Here is a 17,386-nt window from a genome sequence, read left to right as displayed (position 1 = left end):
AACTTTCATATTACCCACTGGTCTAGAGAGATACATAAAGAATTCACTGGCCACAGGATCAAAAAAATGGTAAGTTTAGGAATGTAATCGTCATATAAAAATGATTATCATACATTTCCTTTTCACGCTATTAAGATTATGAAAATGAATGTAAAAGTGACCTTTTTTTGGCTACTGTTGGACTGTCGTGTGATATTAGGTCAGTCAGGAACACTCGCTCTCGTACCGTACATCAACAAACATGGAATACATACAGACCATAATAAGCATATCTTGGACAAACAAGCATGCTGGGTTTTACATATCAAGTACAGTATAGCTATGACGCCTTAATAAGCTATGTTTTATTTGTATAATCCTGCATTGATTTTCCTCATAACTTTGCCATGGTTAACAAACCTAACACACATACTTACTTAGGTGCATGCTTTAGTGGTAAAAACACGGATCAAACACACATTCACATCTACAATCATGACCATGGCTAATCGTACCTCGACAACACTCACGCCCATAAAAGCACAAAGTCCAGTGGCTTTGACGGAAGCTTCTGGTGGTTTGCTGAGCTGTCACACCCAGGCAACCTCTCGTAATAAAGACTAGAAAAGATGAATCATGACATCAAAGCCCAACTCCCAGATGCCCTGCCCAGACAAGACTGTGAAAGGACCGTCAAACACACTAATTGAAATGATCTTTAAAGATAAAAAGGGCTCACATATGTATAAATAGAATCTTAACAGGCTCACAGTCTGGATCATTACTGCTGTCTCCATTTTTATTCTGTCTTAATCGATTTTTTTGGGAACCACAGGACTGTGTTGAACCTGACAGCCTTCGTTCCTGGTTTGTGCCCAACCATCAGCCCACCATAGCCCAGTCTCCCCCAGTCCTACCTCCCCCCACCCCAGTACTGCCCCCCCCACCCCAGTACTGCCCCCCCCCACCCCAGTCCTGCCTCCCCCCACCCCAGTCCTACCTCCCCCCACCCCAGTCCTGCCTCCCCCCACCCCAGTCCTACCTCCCCCCACCCCAGTACTGCCCCCCCCACCCCAGTCCTACCTCCCCCCACCCCAGTCCTACCTCCCCCCACCCCAGTACTGCCCCCCCCACCCCAGTCCTGCCTCCCCCCACCCCAGTCCTACCTCCCCCCACCCCAGTCCTGCCCCCCCCCACCCCAGTCCTGCCCCCCCCCCACCCCAGTCTTACCTCCCCCCACCCCAGTCCTACCTCCCCCCACCCCAGTCCTACCTCCCCCCCACCCCAGTCCTAAGCTCCACCCCAGAATGTTGAGCCTCAAGCCCCATCCTGCCTCCTGCCAGCCCCAGCCTCCATCTCCATCTATTACTGCTCTGCCTGACTGAAGTCATAACAGAAGTTAAAGTTGCTGGGGGGTTTCGGGACGGGGGGGGCATGGTCTGGGATCTGCACGTTTTCCAGGTCCAGGAGGCGGAGTTTGATCTCCATGGAGAGGAGGATCTCCAGCTCGCTGCGCATGCACTCACTGCTCATGTCCTTTCCCAGGAGCACGCTCAGTCCGTCCGTCCACAGGCAGAACTGAGGGGGAGGGGGGGGGGGGGATGACAAAGTAGGGAGGGAGTGTATACAGACAGAAGGAGAGAGAGGGAAGGAGGGAGGAAGGGAAGAAAGGGGAGTTAGCAACAGATACAGACAGAGAGACGCCAAACGTTATGGCTCATAGAGGTTCATTAAGCTAACGAAAACATGTCGTTCTTTGATGATATCTTTTATCGTGACAAAACCATCTCAGACACACAGCAGACCAGAGAGAGGATGTCTTCCTCAGTCACTTACATCTGTCCGGGAAGAGGCGATGAAGTTCAGGCTGTACTCCTCCACATCATACGTGATGCTGAAGGCCAAGTCCAGATTCTCCTGCAAGAGTGGGTGCATGGTTGGGGCTGGGCAAATGAAGGCTACTTCCCACCCTGAAACTAATTCAACATCCAGAATACTAAGGGGTTCATTTAGCAGACACTTTCCTCCCAAGCGGTGTGCAGGGGGGAATTTGAACCAGTCTAACTACTCTACCCGTAAGCTATACCTATCCCTCTATCAGGTAACCATGGGCCACTGGTGGTGAGAGGAATGTGAGGAGGCACCAACCTTGGTCTGCTTGCCCTTGTTCTCTTTCATGTGTGGACAGTCCTTCCCCATCAGTAAAGCCTTAATCTCTGCAACAGGAACTGCAGAAGTAGAGCAGAGGAGGGTGAGGAAAGACGAGAGAAATGTGTGTGTGTGTGTGTGTGTGTGGGGGGAGGGGGGGGGGGGGTGTAGGAGAGGAGAGGAGGAAAAGGTGTAGACATGCAGCTCGGAGGAAGCGACTCACTTTTTTCTTGCAGCATCTCGATGGGCGGAGCCTCTGTGTCCTCCCCCACGTCGCCATAGTGAAGAACTTTGTGATTGGGAGACAGGCGACAGTACCAGAGCTTATCTGAAACGACCAGTGGGAAACATCAGAGCGGCTCTCCCTCCTCTAATCCACAGAGCTGCTATCTGCTCTAGAGATGGTGTCTGGGAATCTTCACTTGGCTTAAGGGCACCGACAGCAGCCCTTAGTACAGGACGTCCTGTGATCCCTGCAAACGTGTACTCTATTTCTCTGTATGTTGCATTTGACATCCTGTTGTACCACTCTCTTAACAGACTGAACCCACTCAATTATTTGATTCACTTCAATCAAACACTTCAGATGTTGATGTTTTTGCTGCACTATACCATTTATTACTGGAGCTGAGATATGATTATTGCTTCGCTTCCGGCAGCATTACTTTGGCACTTTACCGGCTAAATACAAAACCGTAAATACAAAACCACCGAAATACGGCTAGAACTGTACACGTCTGATCCTTGATTTTCTGCTGTTCTTTCCATATGCACAGTTTTCTTGCTGCTTTGGATAAAAGCGTTGTTTGCTAAACGACTCAACGGCAGATGAGACGGTCGGTCTCACCCTGTCTGCGACGGCTGCTGATCTTGCGGAAGAGTGTTCCCTGACACAGGCGGTTCAGTCTCTGCTGGCGAATCAGCTCCAGCAACTCAGGCTTCAAACGCTCCTTCAGCTCTCTGACACACACACACACACACGCCACAAAACACACCGTCAGTCCCATCGAGCAAAACACAACTTATTCTGCTCACTACTACTACTACTACTACTACTACTACTACTACTACTACTACTACTACTACTACGACACACACACACACCTAGGTAGACAGAGACAAAATCCTAACTGGAAACACATTCCTAACTATACACACATACCTAGCTAGACACACATACGTAACTACACACCCATACACAGACAGACACACTGTCAGACAAAGCCATAAAGTCATATCCAGCAACTTTAGAGCTGGTTCAGTGTCAGTATACAGACACAGACAGTGACTCTGACGAACATGTCGTTTGGTGACAAAACGGCTGGTTCAATAGGGGTAAAAACTAGAGAGCACACAGGCGGTCAGGGCGAAATGTTCTCTGAGCTGCACCTGAGAGGTGTGGATTGTTCTAGATAAGGTTGTAGAGGGTCAAGAGGAAAGGTTGTCGAGAAGGTTCTAGAGAGAAGGTTCTAGAGAATGTTCCACAGAGAAAATTCTACAGAGAAGGTCCTATAGAGAGGGTTTCAGAGAGAAGCTTCTACAGAGAAGGTTCTACAAAGATGAATCCAGAGAATGGTTCTAGTTTGTACAGAGAAAATTATAGTAAAAAGGTTCTAGATATGGTTCTACAAAGAATGTTTGACAGATAAGGTTGTACAGCGTGTTCTAGCAAGAGGGGTTTTACAGAGAAAGTTCTAGAAAAGGTTCTAGAGAAGCTCACAGGACAGGGGGTGCGAGGGTCTCCTCCTGATGCAGACGCTCCGTTTGCCTCAGCTTCAGGATCTCACTGTAGTTCAGGGCGTTGACCTTGTTCTTGAACAGTTCCAGGGATGTGGGCTTACTGGACAGGGTCCTGGTGATCTGCTCCCGCACCACTTGCATCACCTGCAGGAGGGACCGGAGACAGACCAAAGGACAGTTATCTATCACACCTTCACAAGGAGAGGAGGAAGATGGGGTGATAGGGGAGGGGGAGGGGGGTTCATGAGTGAGGGGGAGACAAAGGAAAGGGGTATTGACCATGACAGAGGAGAAACGACGGGGAGAATGAGAGATAGAGAGCGAGAGAAAGCAGGAGGGAAAGATTAACAGAGACAGAGGGAAAACGGGAAGTGAGGCAAGAGTGAGAGAGGGAGGAGAGAGAGCAGGAGAGGGGGGTTAACATAGAAAATGAGAGAGAAAGACAGAGCAGAGTGTAGAGAGAAAGAGGCTCTGTGTGTGTGTGTGTGTGTGTGTGTGTGTGTGTGTGTGTGTGTGTGTGTGTGTGTGCGTGCTCGCACACGCAATACACTCTGGTATTGCGGTCACAGTTGCACAGGGGAAAATCCATCAAACTAAAATCCATAGTTCACTCATCAAACCAAACTGTGAACGTGCACACGCACAGAAAAACTGATCTTCTCAATCAAAGTCGCAAGTGTCCCCTGTTTGGTCCCCACTCCTGTCCCCCAGCACACACTGAAGTATACTCACTAAGACTTCCCCTTGGAGATGGGGAAAGTACCCAATCATCTGTCAGACAGACAGATCATTGATCCATCTATTCATCTCCCTATGTATCAATTGGCCACCAGGTCAGGTTTTAAAATGTTATTTTACTAGTCACTCACTGGGGATGTAAGCATATTGGTTAGCTTCACATCGATGGGCTACTGTCCGCAGTACTGACACAACTGTTCACCATAGCTGATTATGGGACCGAAGTACGGAAATACGTTCTACAAGTTAGCACACACAGTCCAGAAATACATGTCATGAAAGGTGCTGTGTGAACATATTAGCATACAAGTATTCTATTCAGCATGTATATTTAGGTTATCTATTCATTCAAATACTTACAGAAACAGAGACTGACATTAGGACATATCTTAGCCATATATTCTTCGAAATGTACGACAATAAATTCAAATAAGTACCACCACACATTGGCAACAGCACTACAGTACACACAAGTTTAACTAACCACAAAGTGCCAAGTTCTCACCTCCATTATGCTTTCCTACTAGTTTAACCACTAGTTTAGGTGTCCAGTCAAATGAGAAATGGAGAGAGGAAAATGAGGAATGAGGAGAAGAGAGTGGGGAGAGTGAATCCGATTTATCACGAGCTGACCAGCACTGGAGCTGTTTTGTAAACAGACACCCTGATAGTCACACGCACACACACACCCCTGTCGAGCCCCGCTCTCTCCCCCTCTAACATTAACGTTCTCATGGACTGACCAATAGGAGAACCCCTGAGCGCTGATCTCACAGAAGCACCTGCCCCTTTTCCCTCGTAATCTCGTGTGTCTGGTGTGTGTGTGTGTGGACACCAATATCGACCCACTCACAAACATACGCACCCCTCCAATAATGCAACACACATGCACGCATGCACACACACAGCCCCCCCCCCCCCCCCCCCAGCTGGAAGTGGAGAGTTGCCAAAAGCAATTAACGGCTGAAATAAAGAAGAGTTAGGGGGGGTTATTGGGGGGGGGGGGGGGGGGGGGGGGAGAGAGAGAGAGAGAGAGAGAGAGAGAGAGAGAGAGAGAGAGAGAGAGAGAGAGAGAGAGAGAGAGAGAGAGAGGTGTGTGTGTATATGTGTGTGTGTGTGTGTGTGTGCCAAAAGCCAAATATAGCCCATCAGTGTGGCTGGCTGTCTGGATGAGGTGTAGAATGTAACCCTGTCAGAGACAAGGACGCCGTTCCAATATGACCAAAAACCTGGGACATCTCGAAATAGCCTTTACAGAATCGACCAATATTAAGAACACCGACATTGCCATTGTTTGAGCTCACTGGTTATGCACAACAGATATATTGGGAAGCAATTCCTAGAGTAACCCTTCAACACAAAGGAAATCAAGGGAGTCCTGAGAACCTGCGCCCTAAGAGACAGGTCTGAGATGGCTCCACGTCCAATCAAATACAATTCTTTGTAAAGCCCATTTTCCAAGCAATGTCACAGAGGGCTTAACAGATGCACATAGAATTGGACCTAAAACAACCGGAAACCCTCAAGGAAGACAAGGAAAAAACTCTGCTTACTTGGCGTTCCAAGTAAGCATTTGCAAGTGATTCCTAACGTCCAAGTCTGGTGCGCTGTTGTTCTCCAGAGGTCTGTGTGTTGTGTCATTCCTGCTGATGTCACCACGCCTTTGTGTGAACCTGCCCCTGTGAATCTGCCACCCCGCCGGTGTCTCTTTGTGCCTCTAATGCCCCATTGTCCACAGGTCAGGGCATTGTGGGTAGGGAGCAGTGGGTGCACACAAAGGCAGGCCGCATGGCCGGACGCTGGCCCCTGGGAAGGTCAAAAGGTCGCGTGTTTTACGAGAGGAGCAGCGCGGAGAAGCGCAGAGAGGACAGGGCTACTTTGTCAAACATGTCTGTTGGACGGGACGCGCCTGAATACGAGCTCGCTCGGATAGAAACCTGGTCGTTAGCATCAGAAAGGAGATGCAGGCTATCACCTCAAAGCCTGCTGGTCACTGGAATATGAAGCCCACTCAACCATCTCAAAGAGCTGTCGCTGTTGTGTTCGACCCGCTCATAGACAACTCTTCAGGAGCCACAGTCTAGTCTAGACTGGACATCTAGTCTTATGCTGCTCCACTACACTAATCCTAACTGGTCTAACTAATCTTACCCTATCTAGTTTAACTGGTCTAGATCTAACTGGTCTAATCCCATCTAGTTTAACTGGTTCTAGATCTACATTTATGCCGTTTTAGCAGACACTTTTATCCAAAGCGACTTCCAAGAGAGAGCTTTACAAAAGTGTATAGGTCACTGATCATAACTCAGATCTGACACAGAACACAGACACATAACAAAGATCTAACCCTATCTAGTCTGGTCTAGATCTAACTGGTCCAACCCTGTCTAGTCTAACTGGTCTAGACCTAACATCCCTGTCCTGATGGTGCTGCACTACTGTTGCCTTGGCTCCAGCCAAACTTTGATATGTTATCCACAGGTAATGTCCCGGTTTTAAGACTTGGGGTCAGTCCAATCCAGAAGCATATTGAACTTTAAATACATTAACCGCTAATAAGCGTCTCGTCCAGATGACCAACCTGATAATCAGGGTAGTTAGCATCGCTGAATTGTGGCAGAGCACTCAATCATGACTTCATTACTTAATAAATGAAATCCTTTGTTTCTTTGTTCGCTTGTCATTGATTCATAATTTCATCAATATTCTATTGTTAGCACATGATCAATGTCTCCAGCTCATGACCCAGGACTAACAGCTATGGATCTACGTGCCTGAAATAAAGTTGAATTTAATTGAAATGAACTTCTAGACCTCTGTGGAAAATATACTGGCAGTTTTTTTGCTGTGATGTGGCGACTGGTAAATACACTATAACTATAAACGATCCACTTCTCATCCTTGATTTTCTGTTGTATTTTCTAAAAGTTTGTATGTCGTTTTAGAGAAAAGGTCCTGCTATGTAAAAACGTCATGTTTACACAGTCACGCCCTACAAAGAGTAAACTCACACACCTAGTGTCACACTCGAAACTTCGGTTACGCCACACCCTCATTTGAACAGTGGGTTGAGCAGGTCATGGGACCAACGGCAGATATGGTTGGGGTTTGGGCACCTTGTCAAAGTCCTCCTGTGTGGCTCTCATCTCCTTCCAGGTCTTGTTGACCAGCTGGATGCAGACGCAGAACAGCTCCTCCAGAAGCCGATCCTGGGAGAAGAAGATGGGGTGGTAGTTGGACCCAGTCTCTGACGCTGGGAGAGGGGGTGGGGGTGTAGAGGAAGAAGGAGAGAAGAGGCGGCAGGGGAGAGTAGGAGAGGTGGAGAAGATAAAGAGGGGAAGAGAAAGGCAGATAAAGAGAGAAATAGATAGAATATGGATGTAAATTCAATGTATACAATATATAGTATATTTGAGATGCCGGACCAGACCAGACCAAGCCAGACCAGCCCTAACTTTTACAGTATACGTATTTCAGTATTTAAGATTTTCATTGTTCTTTTTTATATTCTTCTGTAAAGCATAATTTGGTTTGAGAAAGAGGAGTTATATAAATGGAATGGACTGCATTTATATAGCCTATTTATTTATTTTTATAAATAAAAAAAAATGTAGCTCACGGGGCTCTCCGATGCGTAAGATCTCACAAAGGATGAGGGTGAGCTGGATGCTGCTTCGGGCAAACGGACACTCATGCTTATCCTCTCTGCTGCTGTTCTCCAGGACAAACTGAGGGAGGGAGGGAGGGCGAGAAAGATGGAGAGGTTCCCCAAGTGGAATTGAAGGGTTTGAAACGAAGACATATTGAGTCCCCACTGACCTCGGTTTTCCCTCCGCCCCTGCACATCTTTTCCCAACCACACCCCTTCCATCCCTCACCCTCCCTAACCAACTTCAACCCACCCCCACCACCATCTCACCCTGCTGTAAGCGTCTGGGTAGCGGGAGGCAAAGTAGGCCATGGTGTCCAGGGCTAGGAGGCCTGGGGGGGTCCGGACCAGGTCCTGGCCAGGGTTACTGTTGTTCTACAGAGACGGAACACATATACACACAGACCCACACCAATTTAGCAACACATGTATATCCACACACACAAACACGCCAACACACACACACACACAGGACAGCTGTTTAAATCGTGGCTGGATAAAGATGGCAGTGATGACAGACAACCTTTTTGTGTTGTAATGAACTCATGTCTTACAGGTAGAAACCCAGTAGTCCTAGCTCAGGTTGCACTCACGGAGAAGCCAAGCTTCTTGAACTCCTTGGCGCAGAGCGACCGTCGTCTCTCGTTGCTCAGACTGTTCTCACTCTCCATTTCAAACGCCGCCTGGCGGAGGCCATGCAGGATCTCCCTCTGGTCCTGCAGGAGGAGGGGAGGATGGGAGGGGAGGGAGGGAGGGAGGGAGGGAGGGAGGGAGGGAGGGAGGGGGGGGATGAGGAGGGGAGGGGAGGGAGGGAGGGAGGGAGGGAGGGAGGGAGGGAGGGAGGGAGGGAGGGAGGGAGGGAGGGAGGGAGGGAGGGGATGAGGAGGGGAGAGGAGGGAGGGAGGGAGGGGGGGGGATGAGGAGGGGAGGGGAGGGAGGGAGGGGGGGGATGAGGAGGGGAGGGGAGGGAGGGAGGGAGGGGGGGATGAGAAGGGGAGGGGAGGGGAGGGAGGGAGGGAGGGAGGGAGGGAGGGAGGGAGGGAGGGAGGGAGGGAGGGAGGGAGGGAGGGGGGGGATGAGGAGGGGAGGGGAGGGGAGGGAGGGAGGGGAAGGGAGGGATGAGAGGAAGGGAGGTAGGGAGGAGGGGAGGGAGGAGAGGAGGGGAGGGGGTGACAAAGTGTCCTTGTTTTAGCCTGTTTATTGTGTGTATGTGTGTATGTATGTGTGTGTGTGTGTGTCTAACCTGGTTGTAAGAGTCCAAGGGCATCCTCATCCTTTGCTCCAGGTGGTTGAGAGTGACAGACTGCAGCACGTACAGATAGTGAGCCATCTCATCCCCAACCGACGCCGAACTGTGGATGATGTTCTGCAGGACCACAAACAACCAGGAGCAGGTCACACACCCTCATCCCTTCACCTATCATCCCCTCACCAGCATCAAGTCCTCTCCTGTCATGTTCTGGTGTAGGGGTACCTCCATCCATAGCTTCATATGCAGCTAGACGTGCAGGATAAGCTCAGGTTTATAACCGTACCTTGTAAATGTACGGACGAAGGTTCTTCTTTCCGAGGTATGCAAACAAATCCTGAAAAAGGATCAACAGTATCAGGTTCACAACATCACAACAATAGATTCATCATTATCATTGGCACAGGTGGAGCAAAACATTATTTTTACATTTTATGTAAATAAAACAATTGTAATTACGCTTTTGTCCAAAGCGACAAACAAATACAGGCATTCAGTAGTGGTACATTTGATGGTACGTATCTAATTTTAGGCTTTTGTATTTGAAATGAATAGAATACATATTTCAATGTATTTATTGTATTTCTGTAATGGTTAAGATACACATTAGAGACAATATTAGATTTTTATAGTACCTCGGTTTGTTACTGTTATGCCCCCTTGCATTCCTTATTCACTGGAACAACTTAACTGTAATAGAAACAATTTTCCCTTGCGGATCTACAAAGTTAGCTAGTTTCTTTCTTTCTACCAATCTACAATGCAGTGAGCATTTTCTCCACAAGGTGGCAGTAAAAGCTACAGACAGGAGTGGAGGCAGGCGACAGGAGCAGACATGAGTGGACTTTGCTCCCTGTGAGATGAGATCATCAGGACTGCTAAAGCCCTCTGTTTAGCTTTAATTCAGGAAATCTGGAAAGACTTATCAATGTGCCTTTGTTTTTTTGCAGAAAGTAGAAGCATTAAAGAAAGCCAGGAGAAGGAGAGAAACAGAGGGTTACATAATAGAATATGAGCAAGAGCTTTGGCACTATGTCATTGCTTGAGTAGTGCAGAGTAGAGCAGAGTAGAGCAGAGTAGAATAGAGAAGGGTAAAGCAGAGCTGAGCCGAGCAGAGTAGAGTAGAGTAAAAAAAAAAAAAAGGCAACAGACTCAAATATAAAGAAATACAAAAATCTCATGCAGACAACCTGCTCTAGTCAGTCTAAATCTGGAAGCTAAATCACTCTCAAATATGCAAAGGAACGTCATAACAGAACAAGAACATGATTCATGAGTTGTCGAGGACTGAGCCTGGGGACCACTTCTCCCACCCGTAGTTAACCCTTTGTTTCTCTCCTCCTCTGAATACAGCTCGCTATTCTCTTCAACTCCTCACTCCTCCCACCAGTCACTCTACACCTCCCCTCTATGGTCCCTCCCACATCCCCTCTCCTCCATCCGTTACGCTCACTCCTCCCCTCCTCCATCCCTTTAACGTGACAACACTTTTTCCCCTTTCAGAAAGAAAGCAGGCCCTGCTCACATATCACCAAGCATTGGTGGTTCAGTGGTAGAATTCTCGCCTGCCACGCGGGAGGCCCGGGTTCGATTCCCGGCCAATGCAAGATACTTTTTTGTTGCTTGCTTTGGGTACACAATGACACACTTCAACTATCTCACTAACACTAAACTATCTAATGTAACACTGCACACTTAAAACTATAATGAATGCAAACATATTGTAAAAGAATGTTCCTAAACATACGCTTTCATTTAACATACAAATATCTAATCAAATCATATCCTCCCATAAATGTTCATTTTAAAATGTTCTTATTACTTAATTCTATTATGAAAAGCACCAGCATTAGGCTGAATGCTATCAGACGTATATGAACCAGAGCACAGCTCTACCTGTCGGTCTGCATCGTCGGCAGTCTGGAGCAAGGCCATCAGGAGAGCCATGGCCTTGGTCTGGATCTGTTGGTTGGTCCTGAGATACACAAAGGAGGAGGAGGGACTATGAGGAGAGAAGGGGTGCACAAGGATGTAAGGAGAGTGTGTTTATGTGTGTGCGTGTGCGTGTGCGCGGGCGTGCAGAGCGAGGGCACCCAATGGACGGGTAAAAAAAAGCCTGTAAAGTTACACAACAATGAAATCAAAGACACCCAAACTGGGATTGGCTACATACACCTGGAGGTGTGCGATGAGTCTCTCCATGGTGACTTCCTGTTTGACCAGCAGGAAGAGGCTGGTGCTGCTCAGGACCATGCTCTCCAGGATGGCTAGTGACACCTGCTGGATGGAGGCGTCCGCTACCTTGGCGTTCACAAAGCTGGCAATCTGACAGTGAGACAGATGGACACACACACACACAAGTGCACGCACGCACGCACACACACACACACACACACAGCAGGCTCATACATACAAACACAAGCACGCATACACACACACACCGCGCAAATAATGTTTCATGAGAAGACAAAAAGAGAGAAAGAGAGAGATGGAGAAAGAGGAAGTCAACTGACCTTCTTGATGAAGACAGAGGAGAGATTCTCCCAAGACACAATTCCATGATCCATCAGCTCCATAAAGCCCGTCAGTGTGTGGGTCATGATCAAAGGGGCCCTGACACACACACATACACACACAGCACAGGATGTGACTACATCAACACACATCATGACTGCGGTGAAGAGATGGACAGGAAGCGACAATCTTATGAAGACAGGAATGTGTGTGATGACTCAGCTAGGAGTCTGCTAAACTGGAAGAGACTGCTGTATCATAGTCTGCCAGTATACCAAACTACCAGTAAACCTATTGATAATCCTAGACCTGGATTAGGACTATGTTAACTGTCTATGAAGGACTTCTATAGCATTGATGGTTTGAGACTATACTATAATCAGGCTCCTGGAGTAATATTAGCGGATTAGCCTTAGCTCATTAGCATTAGCCCATTGAGATGGCCCCACAGAGAGAATATGAGCAAAAGCTCATCGTAAATGAGAATTGGTTCATTGTAAATGAGAATTGGTTCATCGTAAATGAGAATTGGTTCTCCATGGATTTGACCTGGTTAAATAAAGGTCATGTAAAAGCAAAAATGATAGGGAGTAGAGGACGGGGTGGAAAAGAAGGCACAGGCAGCGAGAGATGTGTTCACTTGTGTTGTAATCACCACATATCTCAACACCAGCTTCTATCAAAGCAACACATTCCTCTCCTGCCTGAGCAAATATTCACTGTCAACTACAACCTACCTCCCTCCCTCCCTCGCTCCCTCCTCCTTCCCTCCCTCCCACACACACACTCCTAGAAACATGAACACCACTCAAAAAAGAGTGTGTGTGCATGCGTGCACCAGTGTCTGTGTGTACGTGTCAGTATGTGGCGTGTGCATGCATGCACCACTATGTGCATGTGTGTGTGGTGTGTGTGGCGTGCGTGCATGCGCATGTACTGTGTGCGCACGTGTTTGTGCGTGTGTGTGACTGACTCTTTAGCCTCCTCCACAATCTCCACCAGCAGGGCGTGTCCATCTCGGCTGATGAACTCCTGAGCAAACGTCACGTCGGTGGACACGCTGGCCAGCTGCTTCAGCGAATCACAGCGCACGCCTGAGTCTGAGCTCTGGATGCCTTTATACAAGTCCTCTGCACAGCGACCCTACACACACATAACATACACACACAAACACATACACATAAGCGCACCAGATAAGCTTAAAGTAATGAATTGGCTGTGCAACCATGCACACACACACAGGAGATACAGTGTGATGATTGTGGCTGGATAGTGGCCTCCAGCCAGCAGACTCACCGGGGCCTTGGTCAGCCGGAGAATGCAGCCGTTTTTTATATCCAGACGATTCTAGAGCACACAGACCACAGAGCAGACACAATAATACACATTTATATATATATATATATACACACACACACACAACACACTTTACAGGAAACACAGTGGCTTTAACTGATGACAATTTTCACACTCAGAGAGTGAGAGATAGAGAGAGATAGAGACAGAAGACAGAGAGAGAGAGAGCGACAGAGAGAGAGCGACACACAGAGAGAGAGAGAGAGAGAGAGAGAGAGAGAGAGAGAGAGAGAGAGAGAGAGAGAGAGAGAGAGAGAGAGAGAGAGAGAGAGAGAGAGAGAGAGAGAGAGAGAGAAAGAAAGATATGGAACTTATAAACAATCAGACATCCACTGTACTATCAGGTAGAAGGTTTTCTGCAGCTCTGCAAGGTGTTGGCCACATAAGTCACACAGTCCAGTGACCAGCTTCCCATCTGATAGAGGGGCATGTGTTTGACCTTTCTAAAGCGACAGCGGGCTTCCAAATATAGCTCCAGCTGCTACACAGTCACATTCCAAAGGAAGAAATCTACAACCTAAAACAGCTTTACAGGACAAATCACTGGCTACTGTCACAGACTGCATGCACTCTCAGAAGAGAGGAAGGTATGACTATGGAGATCAGATAAAGGCTATATCTGTTAGATTAAGGTTATATTTGTTAGATAAAGGCTACATTTGTAGTTCTGAACTGACCGATTCAGTGATGTAGGTCTGAACACCATCGGCGTACTGCAAGGCATGGTTTTCAGGACCTTGAAGATTCCATCTACAAGCAAACATCAAACACACAGCAGCAACTTATATGGTATCTCAGTCATACTCACACACACACACACACACAAGGTACGCACACACTATTAGTACACACGCACACAGGCCGTACACTCACCCATCACAGACCTCCTTTATCACTGCTGACAGGGGCTTTTTCTGTACAGACAGACACGATGAAATGCAGTCAGTGAGTTGGACATAAAGGAGACGTGTCCAACAAGGTATCGCACACAGTCTAGAGTACATTACACACACGCGTGCGCACACACACACACACCTCTCGTGACACAGGATGGTTAGCTGTACAGGAACCCCAAGTTTAGATTTACTATTCCTCTGTGCATTTCAGGAAAGACAAGCTTTGCTACTTGTATGCCTGTGCGACCATTACCCTATAATTTGTGGTGCCTATGGTGGTCAAACAATCAAATGTTTTGGTGTACTGCGGTAAACCAATCACTGCCCTGTAATTTGTGGCCGGCGACAAGGTCAACCAATCAGATGTTTTTGGTGAGATTTGTCAGTCCATTGGGAGTGTTTCTGATGGGCCAAAGTGTATGAAATATGACTGAATGAACACTACTAGGTACCTCTTCCTTTTTCTGAAGAAATTCATCTCCATCAATTTAAGTTATTAATCAATTTTGACCTATAAAGTGCATCTTTATACTGTATACGGCTAATTGGTTTACTTGGAAGAGCCGTGGGTAAGGATTGCCTATGTGATTCCTGACTAATAGTAGCTGCCTAACTCTTACCTGGTCCAGCTGTATGAGTTGCGGGTAGGCCCCAGGCATCTGGATGGCGATCTTCACAATGTCCTTTTGCTGTGGCATCCTGGCTGCTGGGGAAGGCCGTCCTCCTCACTGCCAGATGACAGGTACAACAACTACACTAGTCTATTTTCAATGTAGATCAAGATGTACAAATAGCCTTCACAATAGACAAAGACAACACACACCAGGGACTGTAGACAGGAACAAGAGGGATATAGGAATTATCTTGGTCTCTTGATGGCTTCTGAAGAAGTCAAATTGAGACAAATTGAGACTGGTGCATTTGTGAGCTGATGTGGTCAGAACTGCAGAGTAAGCTGAGATACTAGAGCTTTCATTTTCAGTTTGGTGATCTTATGTCTTCCTCTTTTAAGATACTTTACTGTGTCTATCAAGCTGAGAGAGCTACGCCCTCTATACTACTAAATCCACGGTCACACACACACACACATCTATTTCCTCTTCAGCCCTGATTCGGCTTCCATTAGAGACAGTGAAGTTCTTTTCATGCCTTTTCCCAAACATATGGAAACACTACAGCACATTCTGGAAGGACCCTTCTGCATCTGCTTCAGGACCAAATCTCTCGCAGTCTTTTGCTTTTTCTATTCCATTTTTGTGTGTGTATGTGTGTGTATGTTTGAGAATGTGTGTGAGTATGTGTGTGTATATGTGCGAGTACAATCCTTGTAGCCTACTCTTCAGTAGTTCCTCTAACACAGACTCTCTACAAAACAAGAAGCTAAAACAGAAACATTTTACTGCTGATGCCGAACTACAGTTTCTGTCAAAACATAAAGCATTCTAACCCCAAACTGCACCTTCAGCTGTTAGGCCACAGACCATATTAGGGCTGGGATTAAGGTTAGGTCTAGACTCTCGAGCAAGGGTTAGGGTTCAGGCTTTGGCTAAGGTTAGCTAACCTTCAGCAATCCAACTTTGCACCATATAAATCTTAATGCAAACTTGCAACATTCAAGAATGTCATTAACGCACTGTAAACACAGACTGGTAAACATAGCTGGTCCCTAATCAGTAAGAAGAGGAGGAATGCCAGGTATTTTGTTGAAACATGCTCCAATCACACCCAGCCAGCAGCAGATTTTAAAACAATTTCTCACTAACTAACTTGTGTAATAACAGTCTGAACAGAAGTCCAGTATGTTGCAGGAGGGACCTCCCAGATGACACGTGTACCATAAACCTGTGTGTACGTGTGTTTGTGTGTATTCACATGTATTCAATGTGTTTAAGCGTGCATGTGTATGAGCACAGGTGTGCTTACATGTGTGTGTTGCCAGTAAACCAAATCAAATGTCTGTGCTCGTATAAATATCCTGATTCATGCGTCAGCCTTGTGTTACAGCAGGCCTTAAGTGTGGCATGGCCCCCCTGACCCTAGAATAACTGTCCTCCTACCCCTTGCTCCCTCAGGCAGAGAGGGAGGGTATGTTCAGCTGCTTGGAATTCATAACCTGACAGACCACTCTACAAACACACGTACACAGTTTGCTGTCATCTTATCTGCACCAGTAACCCCAGTTTAGTATCTCTGCTCTTCTGACAAAGACTGTCAGTTGTCGACACTCCAGTGAAACTGATCCAGGCAGACACACGATTAGCCCAGTCCTCTTTCCCCTGTGGTTCAATTCAGCTGTGAGTTTAGTCACGCTACCTGACACTTGGGATGGACATGGGAATATTTGGTTTGTTTCAATATAGCACAGCCTGTGGCAATGCACAGCATGAACAAAACTAGTACCTTAAAAACAAAATGTTTTTACAACCATATAGTTATGATAACTATCATTATAAGCAAAGCATCTGCGAGACAAATTACATTTCATGTCAGTCTGGGGACAATGAAAGTTGACATAAATTGAGGGAGCACAACACGAATTCAACCTCCAGGTTTATTTCAATCACGTTCTATAGCCAACATGTTAGTTCTCGCATAGGCAAAGCTAAGCAACAGCACGTAAATAAATCGACAAACTAGTGAGTGAGCTGACATTTTCTTCGATTCCTACCTGTTTCAAAAATAGTTTTACAGTCCTCGCGAAAGAGCCGATTTCGGAGAAGGTATCATTTGGAGCAGGCTCCCCGAAAATTAACGACAATAATCCGAGATGAAAATATTGATAATGGAAAACCTGGAATATTTCGGTGGAGGCACTTCCTCCGAAGTTTTAGAAGTAATTGACCATTCAAAGTTCCGGGTTTTGCAAAGCCACAACCGCCCTCTATAGGCAGACCGCCCTTGCTACTTCCCTTTCTGCATGAATGGAATAGTCCACATTAATTTCAGGAATACCACCCGCAAAAATGTAATGTTTAAGATACCAATAAATAGGCTACAACACTAGGCCGTGAAAAATGTGTCTCTTTTGGTGACGGAGAATTATCTGAATTGCTGTCTTTGGCTTGTTGCGTTCTCATTCTCAATCTAAAATATCCATGTGTTGAGACAACTAATACT

The 17,386-nt window shown here is 46.8% G+C and overlaps 1 protein-coding gene and 1 non-coding gene across 4 annotated transcripts; one reads left to right on the top strand and one right to left on the bottom strand.

Annotated features, from left to right (window-relative positions):
• Positions 1–1,250: 1,250 nt before the first annotated feature.
• elmo3 (engulfment and cell motility 3) lies at positions 1,251–17,223 on the bottom strand. 3 transcript variants are annotated; one of them, XM_047034247.1, is made up of 21 exons: positions 16,938–17,223; positions 14,890–15,020; positions 14,247–14,287; positions 14,051–14,123; positions 13,314–13,364; positions 12,991–13,160; positions 12,017–12,116; positions 11,677–11,828; positions 11,400–11,478; positions 9,790–9,840; positions 9,498–9,620; positions 8,848–8,970; positions 8,525–8,629; positions 8,225–8,333; positions 7,722–7,858; positions 3,848–4,011; positions 2,975–3,087; positions 2,351–2,455; positions 2,128–2,207; positions 1,816–1,896; positions 1,251–1,557 (listed from the first exon to the last, which is right to left on the bottom strand). In XM_047034247.1, the coding sequence occupies exons 2-21, from the start codon at positions 14,965–14,967 to the stop codon at positions 1,345–1,347; spliced, it is 2,148 nt and encodes a 715-aa protein (XP_046890203.1). In that variant the 5' UTR covers positions 14,968–15,020; positions 16,938–17,223; the 3' UTR covers positions 1,251–1,344. The 3 variants fall into 3 exon arrangements, with proteins under 3 accessions (XP_046890203.1, XP_046890202.1, XP_046890204.1); XM_047034246.1 differs by having other exon boundaries at positions 14,890–14,997; positions 16,938–17,222; XM_047034248.1 differs by lacking the exons at positions 7,722–7,858; positions 8,225–8,333; positions 8,525–8,629; ... (10 more) ...; positions 14,890–15,020; positions 16,938–17,223 and adding an exon at positions 5,111–5,484.
• On the top strand, positions 11,039–11,109 carry trnag-gcc. The gene has a single exon. It is a non-coding gene; the product is annotated as a tRNA-Gly (tRNA).
• Positions 17,224–17,386: the final 163 nt, after the last annotated feature.

This window comes from Hypomesus transpacificus, chromosome 14 (genome assembly GCF_021917145.1).
Source record: "Hypomesus transpacificus isolate Combined female chromosome 14, fHypTra1, whole genome shotgun sequence".
Classification (NCBI taxonomy): Eukaryota; Metazoa; Chordata; class Actinopteri; order Osmeriformes; family Osmeridae; genus Hypomesus; species Hypomesus transpacificus.
Note: the sequence above shows the minus strand (reverse complement) of the source record. Positions and strands in the feature narration are given on the sequence as shown.